Consider the following 13,590-nt stretch of genomic DNA (forward strand, 5'->3'; position numbering starts at 1 on the left):
CAGTGCCCCCCCCCAGGACACCATAATGCTGATGCTGCCCTGGCACTTTGCATCATAAATAAGTGGGTTTTGGGTTGCAGTTTGGGCACTCAGTCTCTAAAAGGTTCGCCATCACTGTCATAGGCCTTCATCTCACAGCATTATTTTAGAGAAATAAAAAGGAACATTTATAATATAAAATGGTCAAATGCAAGAAAATAATTATTTTTAAGATTTTCAAAATACAACTCTATAAACAATATTTTAACACTTGTTAATCAATCTATCCAAGAAAGTATAAAAATATCCAGAGGGGATTTTTAAATTTTACATTAAATTGTCTAATGTTGAACTTTTAGAGATCTTTTGTCTCACGAATGAAGGCAAATATACATGTCCCAGAACAATGTTTTGAAATTGAATTTGGGTCAGTCACCACTGAGCAACCCAAATTCAATTTGTTTACAATATTTTCAGTTGTAACTATATATATTTATATTTCTATGGACAGATAAAAATCTGTCAATTGTGGATAAACCTCTGTGTGCCTGAAGCTGATGGTCCCAAAGGTGTCACCACACTCTTCTTAAAAGAACATTTGCTTGCAGATCATTTTATACTTTGATGCTTAATCAGCATTTGCTTCAGCAAAATGGGCTGGCGTATACAAGTTCTTTTGTAATTTCTGAACTCATGTCAGGTTTTGTTTGTAGAATAAGCAAGAGACCACAGCAAACCTGTCTAGCCAGCCAGTTCAGTTTTCTGTCTTGCTGCCAGCTCCCTAGAGTATGGAATGTGTTTATTCTGCAGCACATACAAGTTTGGACACAATAGGAGTATCTCCATATTATTTAAAATCTATTACTTCATTTATTTAAACTTATAATTTGTCTCAAAGAATCTCAGGAGTCTGATTTAATTTTGTGGAAAGGGAATGAAAACATCATTCACCTAGACTTTTTTTTTTTAATTTCCACATATGTATTCAAAACCTGGTATGGAAGAGAGGAAGTAAATCTGAGGTATTCATACATTTGAGTGTCTCTCCAAATTTATACACTTATCTTCTGCTCTTCAGCTGAAGACTCACATTTATTTCTAGGACTGCAAAAATATGGACTCAAAATGGAACACGATTCAAAATATGTAGAGCACAAACATTACATCTGTTAGCAAATCCTTAAGGAAGCTGCATCCTTTCCTAACAAATGCAATGTGCGTGTTTCTATGTCCTCTTCTAAATCACTTTTCCCTTTCAAATTCAGACTGCTGAACAATTATATTTATTGCTTTGCCAAAACAGCCATTCTGTCTTTCTATTTCCCCTATCCTCCTTCAAGATCTGTAATATACACTGAGAATTTATTAACAGGAACAAAAATCTTCCTTTATTTCAAATCATGTAATATGGTTTTCTGCCTCTACATTAAGCCTTCCAACTCCAATTACAGCTCAAAAATTTCCAAATTGACTTCATAAAGAGATGCTAGATCTATTTCTGATTTAGTTATTTCTGTTCTATACATTTATAAACAATTAGGAAATGCAGAAGTATCTAACTGGGAAAAACAAATAGAAGGGGTCTGGTAACAAATAGAAATGGTCTAGGAGCACCTTTTCCAACAAATTTTATTAAAAGACATAAGCTTTTGTGAGCTGCAGCTCACTTTATCTTGTCGATAGAGGTGAACCTAAAAATATAGAGCTAAAACAAAGCTGAGAAAAGACATCATGAAATGAGTGAGTAACAAAAAAAAATTAGAGACAGCAGCAGTTCAAATTTTTCCCCTCTAGCTTCTAAAGTTAAGACTGGACTCTTATACCGACTCTTCCATCACAGCAAACAATTATTACCCACAAAAAAGGCTCAGATTAAAAGCCCAAGGAATTCTGAGCCCCTGCAAAGCCCATCACATTGGCAATCTGTGGTATATAATCTAAGGCCTCCCATTTACAGCAAAAGGTATAATGTTCAGGAAGATAGCTTTTTTCACTATAAATTTAGTCTTCAGACAAATAGTGTGATCTAACTGTGTCCACTAATATTAGGAGAATAGCCTGATTTATAGTTTTCTTCTGTTTCCATGTGTCTTACTGGTTACACATTTGCTATTACAATGAAATACACAAGTACCTTTCAGGTCACTAGAAGGCAGATCCAGTAAGAAAGGACTGGCTCCATCTCTTCTAGTTAGAAATACAAGCTTCTTCCTAGCCTATGGAAGAAGGCTCCTTTCTTCAGCAATGTATTCACTTCAGCTGATTCAACTTCTTTCACTGTGTATTTCATTGTAATAATAAATGTGTAATCAGTAAGAGACATGGAAACAGAAAAATATATAATAGCACAGTAATGTACAGGTATACTATAGGGGGTACCTTGCTCAATAGTAGTAACTGTGAGAGGGATCTCGGAATCCCAGTGGACAATCACTTAAATATGAGCCAGCAGTGTGCTGCAGCTGCCAAAAAAGCCAACACAGTGCTTGGCTGCATTAAGAGAGGGATAGAATCAAGATCACGTGAAGTATTAATACCACTTTACAATGCCTTGGTAAGGCCACAATTGGAATACTGCATCCAGTTTTGGTCACCACAAAGTAAAAAAAGATGCTGATACTCTAGAAAGAGTACAGAAAAGAGCAACAAAGATGATTAGGGGACTGGAGGCTAAAACATATAAGGAACGGTTGCTGGAATTGGGTATGTCTAGTTTAACAATGAGAAGGACGAGGGGGGACATGATAGCAGTGTTCCAGTATCTCAGGGGCTACCACAAAAAAGAGGGAGTCAAGCTATTCTCCAAAGCGCCTGAAGGCAGGACAAGAAGCAACGGATGGAAACTAATCAAGGAGAGAAGCAACCTAGAACTAAAGAGAAACTTCCTGACAGAACAATTAACCAATGAAACAACCTGCCACCAGAAGCTGCCACCAGGTTGGCTCTCTCAAGTACAGTCTACGAAAAGACCTCCTAGAGCCATTAAGTTTTTTCCCCTCTCCCTCCCACTCACTGAAGTGGTGAATGCTCCAACACTGGATGTTTTTAAGAAGAGACTGGACAGCCAATTGTCCGAAATGGTGTAGGGTTTCCTGCCTGAGCAGGGGGTTGGATTCGATGACCTCAGTCCCTTCCAACTTTATTATTATTATTATTATTATTATTATTATTATTATTATTATTATTAATTAGATCCATAGTCATATTCACATGTTGGGCTTAGTAAGATCTGAAAAGTGTTCTAAAATCTAAACCATGAAGGAAAGATGTGGCCAGAAATACCTTGTACATGTCCACAAGAACACTCCTACCTCCCCAAACCAAGGCTTGGGCTATCAAAGTCCTGGATTCCTGGTAAAAAAAAGTTCATAGAAAATTAGTTCAGGGGGTGTCACTAAGAACTTGTATATTACTGACAAGACCCATGTAGAGAAATGGGATGGCAAGAGCATGTCGCTAGAGGTTCAATACATATGAATTACCTAGAAGTAGAGTTAGTGGCTTGTCCTTGAAGTTCCATGCTGTGATAATCATGCTTTATAAGATTCAGCCATCCAGATAGTAAGTTTTTTCCCTTGGCATTGCATCCCTGAGTCAAGAAAACCTTACTTCCCTCTTTGTTAACTGTAACTGCAGATGTAGAATCAACCTATTGTATGTGGTGCCAACACACTTTTAGCTAAATTCAAACAAGGCCTAGAAACCGTTAACACATCAAGCTGAGTTTTTGCCATAGAGGACATTATGATGAGCAGCTTGTCTAGGTAACCATAAATGTGGAGCCACTGGGTTCTTGAATGGCCCAGAGGAGCCATTTTTACATTTTGATGACTAGTCTCAATGACAAAGCCAGACTAAAAAAGAGAGATGTGAAGTGAAGCTGATTGCTCTTGCATACAAATCTGAGGAACCTTTGGTAGGGGAGGAGGGTTCCTGGTTGGAAAGTTAGATAAGTTTCTGACAAATCCATCAACATTAGAAAGTTTATTACTCTATTTTAAAAGTTCACTGTCTGATAAAATTCATTTTGAGGCCCAGGGTTCAGTTCAAGAAAGTATTTTGGCAATGTAAAGAGAATAGGGGGGAAAAAAAAACCACTGTAGATCTCTTCTGGGATATGTACTCTTAATCTACCTATTTTGATAGGTAAGGTTGTAGGTATGTCTGTATTTCTGCAGTTGTAGGCTCACTTAAAAGTAATGGAATCAAGTTGAGAAATGTTTATCTTGGTTCTTGTGTGTTAAACCTGGCAACTGATTGATGTTTTGGCTTTTGAGTCTAGGAATCCAAGAGGGTATATCACTCAAATGTGTTCTTCCCAGAACAAAGTAGGGAATTTGATCTTTGGTGTGAAAAGAAGATGCAGGACATCTCTTGTATTTGCTTTCTTCCTTCTACTGGGCTATAGGCAAAATCAGTCTTATCAATACTATTGGTTATTCTAATAGCTTCTTCCCAATGAAGGGCTTTTCTGCAAGTTTGACTTTCAACTATTGGTTAGTTCAGGCAACATCTGAGTCTGTAATGTATCTGGGAAAGAGTTTGAGAGACAGGGCAAAAAGTGCTACCTAGGGAGTGATCAGATAAGAGACACCATAGCCAACAGCTGGATACTGGGCAAGGCAAGAGGCTCAGAAGAGACCCTCCCTAGTTTCTCACAGGTATTCCCCAGTGCCTTCTCAGCTGTCAGGGGAGGAAGAGGTCCAAGGGGCCATCCACTGTTGTCTCGTCGTCTTGTTGGTCTCTTAATCAGCCTCAGCATTCTGACTCTCAGTGCTCCCACTGCAATATGTGGTGGGATGCTCATAGACTTGCCCACATTATGGCCCTGCCCAAGGCCTTATTTACTGTAGTACAGGAACTGGCCTTCAACCTTGCAGGATTATTCACAGGCTCAAAGCCATCTCCATGCTGTGCCCACCTGGAGACCTGATCAAGTTATTTCCCCATCTCCTACATTAATCTGTCAGCTTGGTTATGTGGCTACAATCTCCTGCTGTCATACCAATCAGCCTACAATAGCCAGGAAGCATTTTTGTAAACTATAGTGGACAGAGAGTTTGTTATCAATTTCTGGCCTCTCCGTTTTGGTCTCTCTCATTCTTGGTTCTAAAGTAGAGAGTTGATGGAATATTTCCTTTGAAAATTCCTCTAGAAGACAAAGACAGTGAGGAAAAAAGCCTGCTTTCTAGATGTAAAAGATGGCAATCTCCTTCCTTACAGCTTCATCTCTGGTGAGTGAGAATAACATCTGCCTGTGAAAGGATTCCTCCTTCTACCTTCAGTCTACTTTTAATTTTAGGATTGAAGGCCAAAGAGGAGGCTATTGGCAAACTGTGAGAAGAGTTCCAAAGGGCTGAGAAAAGTAGGAGATGCCATATAAACAGCAGCAGATATAGCTAGCCATTTAAGGCCATAAACAATAGTCTCACTACTTTTTTGCTCCAACAACCTTATCTCTTTATTTTTAATAAGTGATATACTGAACTTTCATGAAATACTAATGTTGGCTCAATGTATCATATGGATATGAAAACCTAGCAGCCTGATGGGAGGTTAGCTTATGCTTCTGTATAATCTTTAGATCATCATATCATCCAATATAATGATTGGCTTGAAATTAGTCCTATTTCTGACCTCCCATGAAGAGATAGAAAACTAGAGTAGTTGCAAATATGGGATGCTTCTGCTGAATCATCACTGTAAGTACATTAAAATATATGTGAAGCAGCTGAAATGGATGAGCTTTCATTACTGATTTTTTTTAAAAAAGCTTTTAATTTAAGAAAAGCAGGGAAGTGACAGCAATATACCAGTCAAAATTATTGCCCCTATATAATTGGAGAAACCCTCAATTTTTACAATCATCTGCCTCAGATCACCGGATAGAATACCAGTGTATCATATGTGTATACAGTACCAAATATAACAAGGTATGTTTTGGCAGCCAACTCCTCCTCAATTCTGCTTAGTAGGAAGCTTTATTGTGTTTATAATCAGGCCTTCAAATGGCATGAGACAGCATTTTAAGCCTACCTTCCACACTTTTGAAGCCATAATCACATATTCTTTCTTTGATGGATGTAATAAATATTTGTCTAAAAAGTAATACAGAGCCCAATTAATCACATCTTCCCAAATACCTAAACAATAAAACTGTATTCTATTTTGCAAAGATTTTAAACTAAAAAAGCAAAGCATGCTACAAAACTAAATTATAATTGCTGACATGAAAGACTTAATTTAAATTTCTAAGCAAGTAGCAGCTAGCCAGATGTGCTATTTATATGCTTGCAAAATTTGATGTATTCCCTCTATCACATTTTTCAGATGAAAATATACATCCAGAAGCTGGATGAAGTGAGTATGTGTTGCTTTCACTGCTTTGTCTTTCCCTAGAGTTTTTTTTTTTTTTTTTTAGGCCAAGTGAAATATCAGATGAGCACATACAGAAAGAAATCATATTGTAGACAATGTGAATCTTACATCCTGCAGAGGGCACTCTTGTGCATGTTTTCTCAAGAAACTACTGTATAAGAAACAAAGGTGGGGGAAAAGAAAAATATTGATAACTGGTTATCTTACAAGATACTGGAAATCAAGTGACATCTAAATGCACCCCTAAACGCACTGTCTTCTTTACAATTTCACTGCACGTACGGTGCAAACATTCAAATTTGGATAAACAAAAGATTTTTAAATAACCTTTCAAAACGTTAAATCCTGCATGCCCTACATCTTCAATTCCATAGGATTTCAATACAGTATTTAAAAATGTATTTTTCAAAATTGTCCCCCTGGACAGTAAGGAAGAACCCCGAATAGACAAATGCCTACTAGCCTGGTCCCGAGTTACAACTGCTGCGTTCCCACAATGCAATTCGCCCCCTCCCTCGCTTTACCCCAAATGACCCCTTTTCATTCACACATATACTTCGGATCTTGGTCGGTTCCCTGACTCTGCATGAACCACCACCACCCCGGAGGATTCCTCATCGGTTCTTTGTCCTAGGCACCTTCGCTGAAAGGCGCTGTCCGCTTCCTCTACAGGAGAATATTTTAGAGAAGTAGGGGAGATTTCCGGGGCCAGCCTTAGAGAACACCTTTTCCTCCAGGCTCTGTCGATTCCCTGGGAATCGAACCTCGGCAGGCCAAGCAGTTCATTGTTTGGGGGAGGCAGAGGAAGATTAATTGGGGGGGGGGGGTTTGAGGTAAAAGAGGAGCCCAGCATTCCCGGCGAAAAGTGCTGATTCAGTCAAAAGGCCCACCCGGCCCCAGCGACCACGGGGGGGGGGGAAGCCTCTTCCGCACAAACCACGCCGGCTCCCGCGATTATTGCTGCCACCCCAGAAGCAACAGGCACCTCCCGGCTTCCTGGAAGGGTAACGTCGGGCGATTTTGCAACACGTCTTCACCCTTCCTTGGCCAGAGCTGCCTAACGATGATTGCACACTAAAGTTAAGCACCGTTCGGGCAGCGCCCTACTGGATTCAATGGGATTTCCTTCCCAGTAAACGTGTCCAAGATTGCAGCCTTATTAGGACAGGGGGGACTTCGGGGAATGACAATCGACTTTTTCGGTCGGTTGCAATTTAGCGAACGACTCGGACTCTCAAAAGCTGCCGCCGCCGCCGCAATAGTTAAGGATCCGCCTTTCCGTGGTGTGTACGTAATTGGCCTTTGGGAATGAGTATGGATTAAATGCCTCGGAGCACCGTTGACCCTCATTTTCGTCCACCGTCAGCCTTAATATTCCACTTTTTCGATATTTGCAGACAGCATAAAGCATCAGAGCGCTTCTCCGTTGGAGGAAAGAGAGTTTCGAGTACTAAAACTCGGCCCGACAGACCCGCCGCTCCCTCAACGTGGCTCCTCAAGCGGGCCCCGCAAACACCCCCAACCCATGGAGGCTTGTGACCCAGCTCGTACCTGAGGCAGTGTACCAGCTGCCGGCATGGCTGGCCTCCCGGCAGAGCGCTCGGTTGGACATCTTGGTGCCTGAGCCGCCTATGGTGTTGGGGGAGTGTCGGGAGGGGGGGCAGGAGACGAGTCCGGCCGCGGCGGTGTTAAGTCCCCCTCCTCCCCCGGCAGAAGTAAAGCCCCCGGGAGGGGGGATGGTGCTGCTGGAGGCACCCCGGGTAGAACGGAAGCCAGGGGAGGCGGCACGAGGTGAGGAGCTCTAAGCTGCCGAAGGATCCGCCGGCTTGTGCAGACCCCAGAAGAGAGGAAAGGAGGCGGAGGAAGGCAGAGCTTAAGGGGGACAAAGGCCAAGGCAGCAACCGCCGCCCGGGCGATACCCACAGAGCAGGCGGCAGCCGCCGGGTTTGGCCTAACTCGGCTCCTGTGGCATAATAACTAGACCAGCGTGGCTCTCCATTGGGCAAGGGAAAGCGAAAGGTCCTGTGGCGATTGGGTAATGCTTTTTCCTGTTTTCCGGACGGGCATAATCGCAGCTTCCCATTGGGCAGCACTCTGAAAAGCCTCCCTTCGATTGGATGAATGAAAGGTACGGGCGGGATCACTTAAGATTGGTCCAGGGAAGTTGCCGTGGCGATGGCATCTGGCCTCCCTGATTGGGGGGTTTGTGTCTCTGAGGTGAAGGGAAGATTAGAGGAAGAGGTGGGCTTGTGAGAGAAGGAGGTGGGACCACCTCGAGGGGAGGACAGGAATGCTTACTAACTCGACGGGGGAGGGGGGCTGTCAGGAGAGGGGGTGAAAAAGCGCGCGTGAGAGTCGCTGCTTCTGCTCTGCAGGGTCCGCTCGAAAGTTAGAACGCAAAAAAGGTGGATTCCCGGAAGAGAATGTCGCCGTTTAATATTCCGGGAACTGGTGCACCCGGATGTGTCGCACTACAATGCCCATAACGTGTGCAGCTAGCAGTGGGTACTGGAAGTTTTAGTCCAGCACATATGAAGGCTTCCAAATTAACTCAATGTCTGGCAGCTGCTCAGTTTCAAATTTGTAAAAGGGAGAAAGGGATTTCTTTGCATCTGAAAGAATATAAGATATCGTATAGAGAAGGCCTTAAATAATTACCAGTGACTATTAGAACGATGCTATTAATATTCAACACCTTACAGTTTGCCTTATTGTATTCAGAATAATCTCCTCCCAAATCACATCAGCAGTTGAACCTAGAAATTTTAGAAGAATCATCTCGGTTTTGCAGGTAGAGAATTTTTTTATTATCAGACATGAGTTGCTCTGAGATTCTTATTATTTTGGAGCAACCAAAAATGGTATAATTATTTAAATATGTAATATTTATATGGGGTTTGATTTAATACTGACATACTAGTTGGACATTCAGTCAGCACAATATTCATCCAGAAACAGTTAAAGCACCAGCCTAGAAAGCAAGAGACTGAGTTCAGGTTCCACCTTAGGCATGAAAGTAGTCTCTCCCTCAGCCCAACTCACCTACAGAGTGCATGTAATAGCCTGGTAGAACAGAACAGAACAATACAGTTGGGAGGGACCTTGGAGGTCCTCTAATTCAGGGCTTATCAACTGGTGGTACACATACCACTAGTGATACATCGGCACCTGGCGGGCGGTACACATACGATGGGTTGAACAGTACTGTAAAAAAAAGTGTAAAAGTGGATGAGGTGAAGCAGCTGCACAGGCTTGTGGGAAAGTCAGCTGGAACTGTGCGAGGTGTTGCTTGGGTCCTACTGGCAGCCCAGGATCAAGGCGCAAGCTCCAGCTGATTGGGGATAGCAGGCAGCTTCACAGTCTTCAGGTAGAGATTCAGCTGGAGCCCTGCAAGGCATTGCCTGGGTCCTGCTGAGTGGGAGAGAAGATAGGATATAAAGGGGGGAGAGAAGAGAGGATATAAAAGAAGGAGGGGGAGAGGATATAAAGGGGGGAGAGAAGAGAGGATATAAAAGAAGGAGGGGGAGAGGATATAAAGGGGGGAGAGAAGAGGATATAAAAGGGGAGAAAGAAGACAGGATATAAAGGGAAGAGAAGAGGATATAAAGGAAAAAAGAGGATATAAAAGAGGGAGAGAAGAGAGGATATAAAAGGAGGGGTGAGAAATTTGTTAAATGAGTTTTGCTCAATTTTATGACTTTTCTTGCCACCATTGTTAAGTGAATCACTGCAGTTGTTAAATTAGTAACATGGTTGTTAAGTGAATCTGGTTTCCCCACTGATTTGCTTGTCAGAAGGTTGCAAAAGGGGATCCCATGACCCTGGGACAATGTGACCATCATAAATATGAATTGGTTGCCAAGCATCCAAATGTAAATCACATGACCCCGGGGATGCTGCAACGGTCATAAGTGAAAAATGGTCATAAGTCACTTTTTTCAGTGCCATTGTAACTTTGAATAGTCACTATGCAAACTGTTGTGAGTCAAGGACTACCTGTACTTTATCACTTTTTTCCTTTTTGGGGGGAGTCATCAAGTTTTTGACACCTTGCTAGGCGACTGGTAGTACTCGGATAGTGACATATTCTAAAAGTGATACAATCGGTGAGAAGGTTGAAAAGCCCTGCTTTTAGGAAATTTCTCCTTAGTTCTAGTTTTTTTTTTCTTGATTAGTTTCCATCCATTGTTTTTTGTCTTGTCTTTTGGTGCTTTGGAAAATAGGTTGACACCCCCCCCCCTTTGTGGCAGCCCCTCAAATATTGGAACACTGTAATCATGTCTTCCCTAGTCCTTCTTTTCACTAGACTAAACAAATCCAATTCCTGCAACCATTCTTCATATGTTTTAGCCTCCAGCCCCATAATATCTACCTCTCCTTCCTTGAAGGAAGACCTTTTGCAGCTTTGTCACAATAGCCAGCCAGATAGGTACTTGAAGTATCAAAAATGGTCCATCACTTTAATGGTCTAATGTTAGAAAACAACCTATGGCCTGCATTTCTTCATGGCACACTGGCTGCCAAACCTCTGGCTAGAAAATTATCTGAATGCTTCTATCTCATGTTATTCTGTGATGGAGTAGAATAGCATGGGATAGAAGAAGCAAAAGAAGGGACTTCTGTCCATTAGGTGTAAACAAATAAAGGATTGAACCCGATTGGGTAGAGATTCTGATCTACCCCTGTTGTTTCAGAGAATTTTCTACTGAGTCAAGCTAAGTACTGAATAAGAAGCTGTGTGGCTGGAGGGTTAGGATTTACTATTGAGACAGCATTGAAGTCTGATAGCTCATGGGGAGCCCTGTTAGCTTTGCAAAGGACACACCTGCTTCAATAATTCAAAAAGGAATATTCTTAGTTTGTACTCAAGTTCTATGTGAAATACATCTTTCAAAGGTTTTGCACAGTCTAACAGATACTGCTTCTTTTGGTACTACATCGGTTTAGGCTGAATATGAATTAAATGCTGTGCTGAATTTCTTCCATCCGTCTTGCTTTAATCTTAAACGAAAAATCACCCCGTATCCTGTGAATCAGACCAATGACAGTATAATACAGGGCTCTCCAAACTTGACAACTTTAAGACTTGTGGAATTCAACTCCCAGAATGCCCCAGACAGCATGTCTGGCTGAGGAATTCAGGGAGTTGAAGTCCACAAGTCTTAAAGTTGCCAAGTTTGGAGACATCTGGTGTGATAGAATATATACATTCTTGGGCATTGTTTATGTTTATGACTTTGGCTGCTATCATACATCCTTTTATTTAATAGTAAGCCCCATTGAGTTCAGTAGGATTTATTTCTTGAATAAGCATGTCATGCAAAGGATCATTCTGTAAAGCAGTGTTCCTCAACCTTAGCAGCTTTCAGATATAGAATTCAACTCCCAGAATTCCCTGGCCAGCATTAAAATGATCTAAAATTTTAGGATGTAAGCACTTACAGTATTGAAATGTATGTCAGATACTGTTCATGTGGTTTTTTGTTGTTAGTTGCGAAGTCGTGTCTAACCCATTGCAACCCCATGTATTAGCGCTTCTAAAAAAGTTTATTCACAAATACTTGTGCTTCTGTACCGAAGACAAATTCCTTCTGTTGCTAATCACACTTGTCCAAATAAAATATTCAGTGTGCTTGTGTATATTTGTTTTTTATAGAAAACATCCTCTATTTTGCTAAGTTAATTGTCCAATTAGTTTTGTATTGCTTTGATAGCAGGATTACTCCACCACTATTTAGCTACCAGACAGATAAATGTCATAATAAATGCAGACTGAAAAATCCAGTTCAGGCTTATTAATTAAGTTACTAATTTAACTTTATGTTCTTTTCTGCTGTAAAGCATCTAATTTTATTATAAAATAAATCAACATTTATGTAGCACTTAAAAATATATTAGAAATAATACAAATGATCACAACAAAAATAATACGTTCCTGAGGATAAAGACTTCTATCTGTTCTTTGATAAACTATTTTACTTAAACAGGTTCCCCCTCAAATATACAAAATAACTTAAACCATTTCAAAATGAGCCCTGAGTAGCCCTTGACTCTGAGTCTCATGTTTAAGAAGAGATTAGAAGAACAACTGAGTGTTTTGCTGCAAATCTTTTTTTGGAAAATGCCATTTGAGTTTCTAGTTCTACACCCTTCCTTTATTTTGAAAAATCTACCAATCAGAATTGGCAGAAAAAATTATTAACAAGGTAAATATCTGAACAATTAAAATGTTTTATGCTAACTTAGTGTACTTATTAATTCAGCATTGATAGTTCTGCCTGGTATCAGCTGTCTAGGATTTTGTGCAGAGGTCTTTCTCATCACCTGCTACCTAATCCAATAACTGGGTATCTTAGAATGTTACTCAGAAATTACAATGATTTAATCAGTCTCTCTCTCTCTCTCTCTCTCTCTCTCTCTCTCTCTCTCCCTCCTATGAAGTTATGGATCTAATGTATCAATTCATTGAGAGTTATTTTGGAAGTTGGATATTTCATTTTGATTAGGAATTGTAATGACATTCTTGTGGACAGAAGTAACAATTCATGTATAAACTGGCACTGAATATATTTTTATTTGACTGAGCCATTTCAACGTTTGCTATTAAACTTAAGTTGTTTAGTTTCTTCTAGTTGCTATTTTTTAAAAAAATATATTTTAACATTTTAACATTTATTTCTGTATTCATTTATTCTATCTATCTAGCTCCCCATCTCACATACATGATTTTATATGTTGTAAGTACTATTTGTTTGCATGCGGTCTGATTGTTGGACTAAGACTAGGGAATCCAGGTTCATCTCTTTATTGAGCCATGGAAACTCATTGGGAGACTGAGTACTCTCTCTCAGTTCAACCAATCTCAAAGGATTATTGGGAGATAAAATGAAGGGAGACTCTCAGGTATCTATCTTGAACTTCTCTAGAAAGATAGTATTTCAGTAACAACTACTATACTAATATATTGCACTTAAAATATTTATATGCATTATGGCTGTGGCTATATTTCATATAAATTTAAACTTTAGTAGCACATGTGAATGAAATATGTGTAAGATTATTTTTATAATCATTAGTTTAATTACACACTATTTTTAAAAGGCATTCTTTTAAAACCCCTACTCATCTATTTTTTAAGGTCTGTGTTTTTCTCCATTGCTTTTTATTAAATAGCTTAGAGCAAGCAAGAAGATCAGCGCACAAGTGCTGTGAAGATTGTTGTTTCGTATTATC

The 13,590-nt window shown here is 40.3% G+C and overlaps 1 protein-coding gene across 2 annotated transcripts in view; it reads right to left on the minus strand.

The window, feature by feature from the left end:
- MEMO1 (mediator of cell motility 1) overlaps positions 1 to 8,367 on the minus strand; it is a 29,201-nt gene extending 20,834 nt beyond the window's left edge. The window contains exon 1 of one of the 2 annotated variants that reach the window (XR_005554713.1): positions 7,909 to 7,969. Coding sequence is in view for 1 of the 2 variants with exons in the window: in XM_039327009.1 (XP_039182943.1) it covers positions 7,909 to 7,969 (61 nt within the window). In the remaining variant the exon portion in view is untranslated. Of the gene's footprint in view, positions 1 to 7,908 lie in introns of both variants that reach the window. The other variant, XM_039327009.1, reaches the window with a different exon arrangement.
- Positions 8,368 to 13,590: the final 5,223 nt, after the last annotated feature.

Source organism: Crotalus tigris, unplaced genomic scaffold (assembly GCF_016545835.1).
Source record: "Crotalus tigris isolate CLP2741 ecotype Arizona unplaced genomic scaffold, ASM1654583v1 scf7180000024349.2157984, whole genome shotgun sequence".
Classification (NCBI taxonomy): Eukaryota; Metazoa; Chordata; class Lepidosauria; order Squamata; family Viperidae; genus Crotalus; species Crotalus tigris.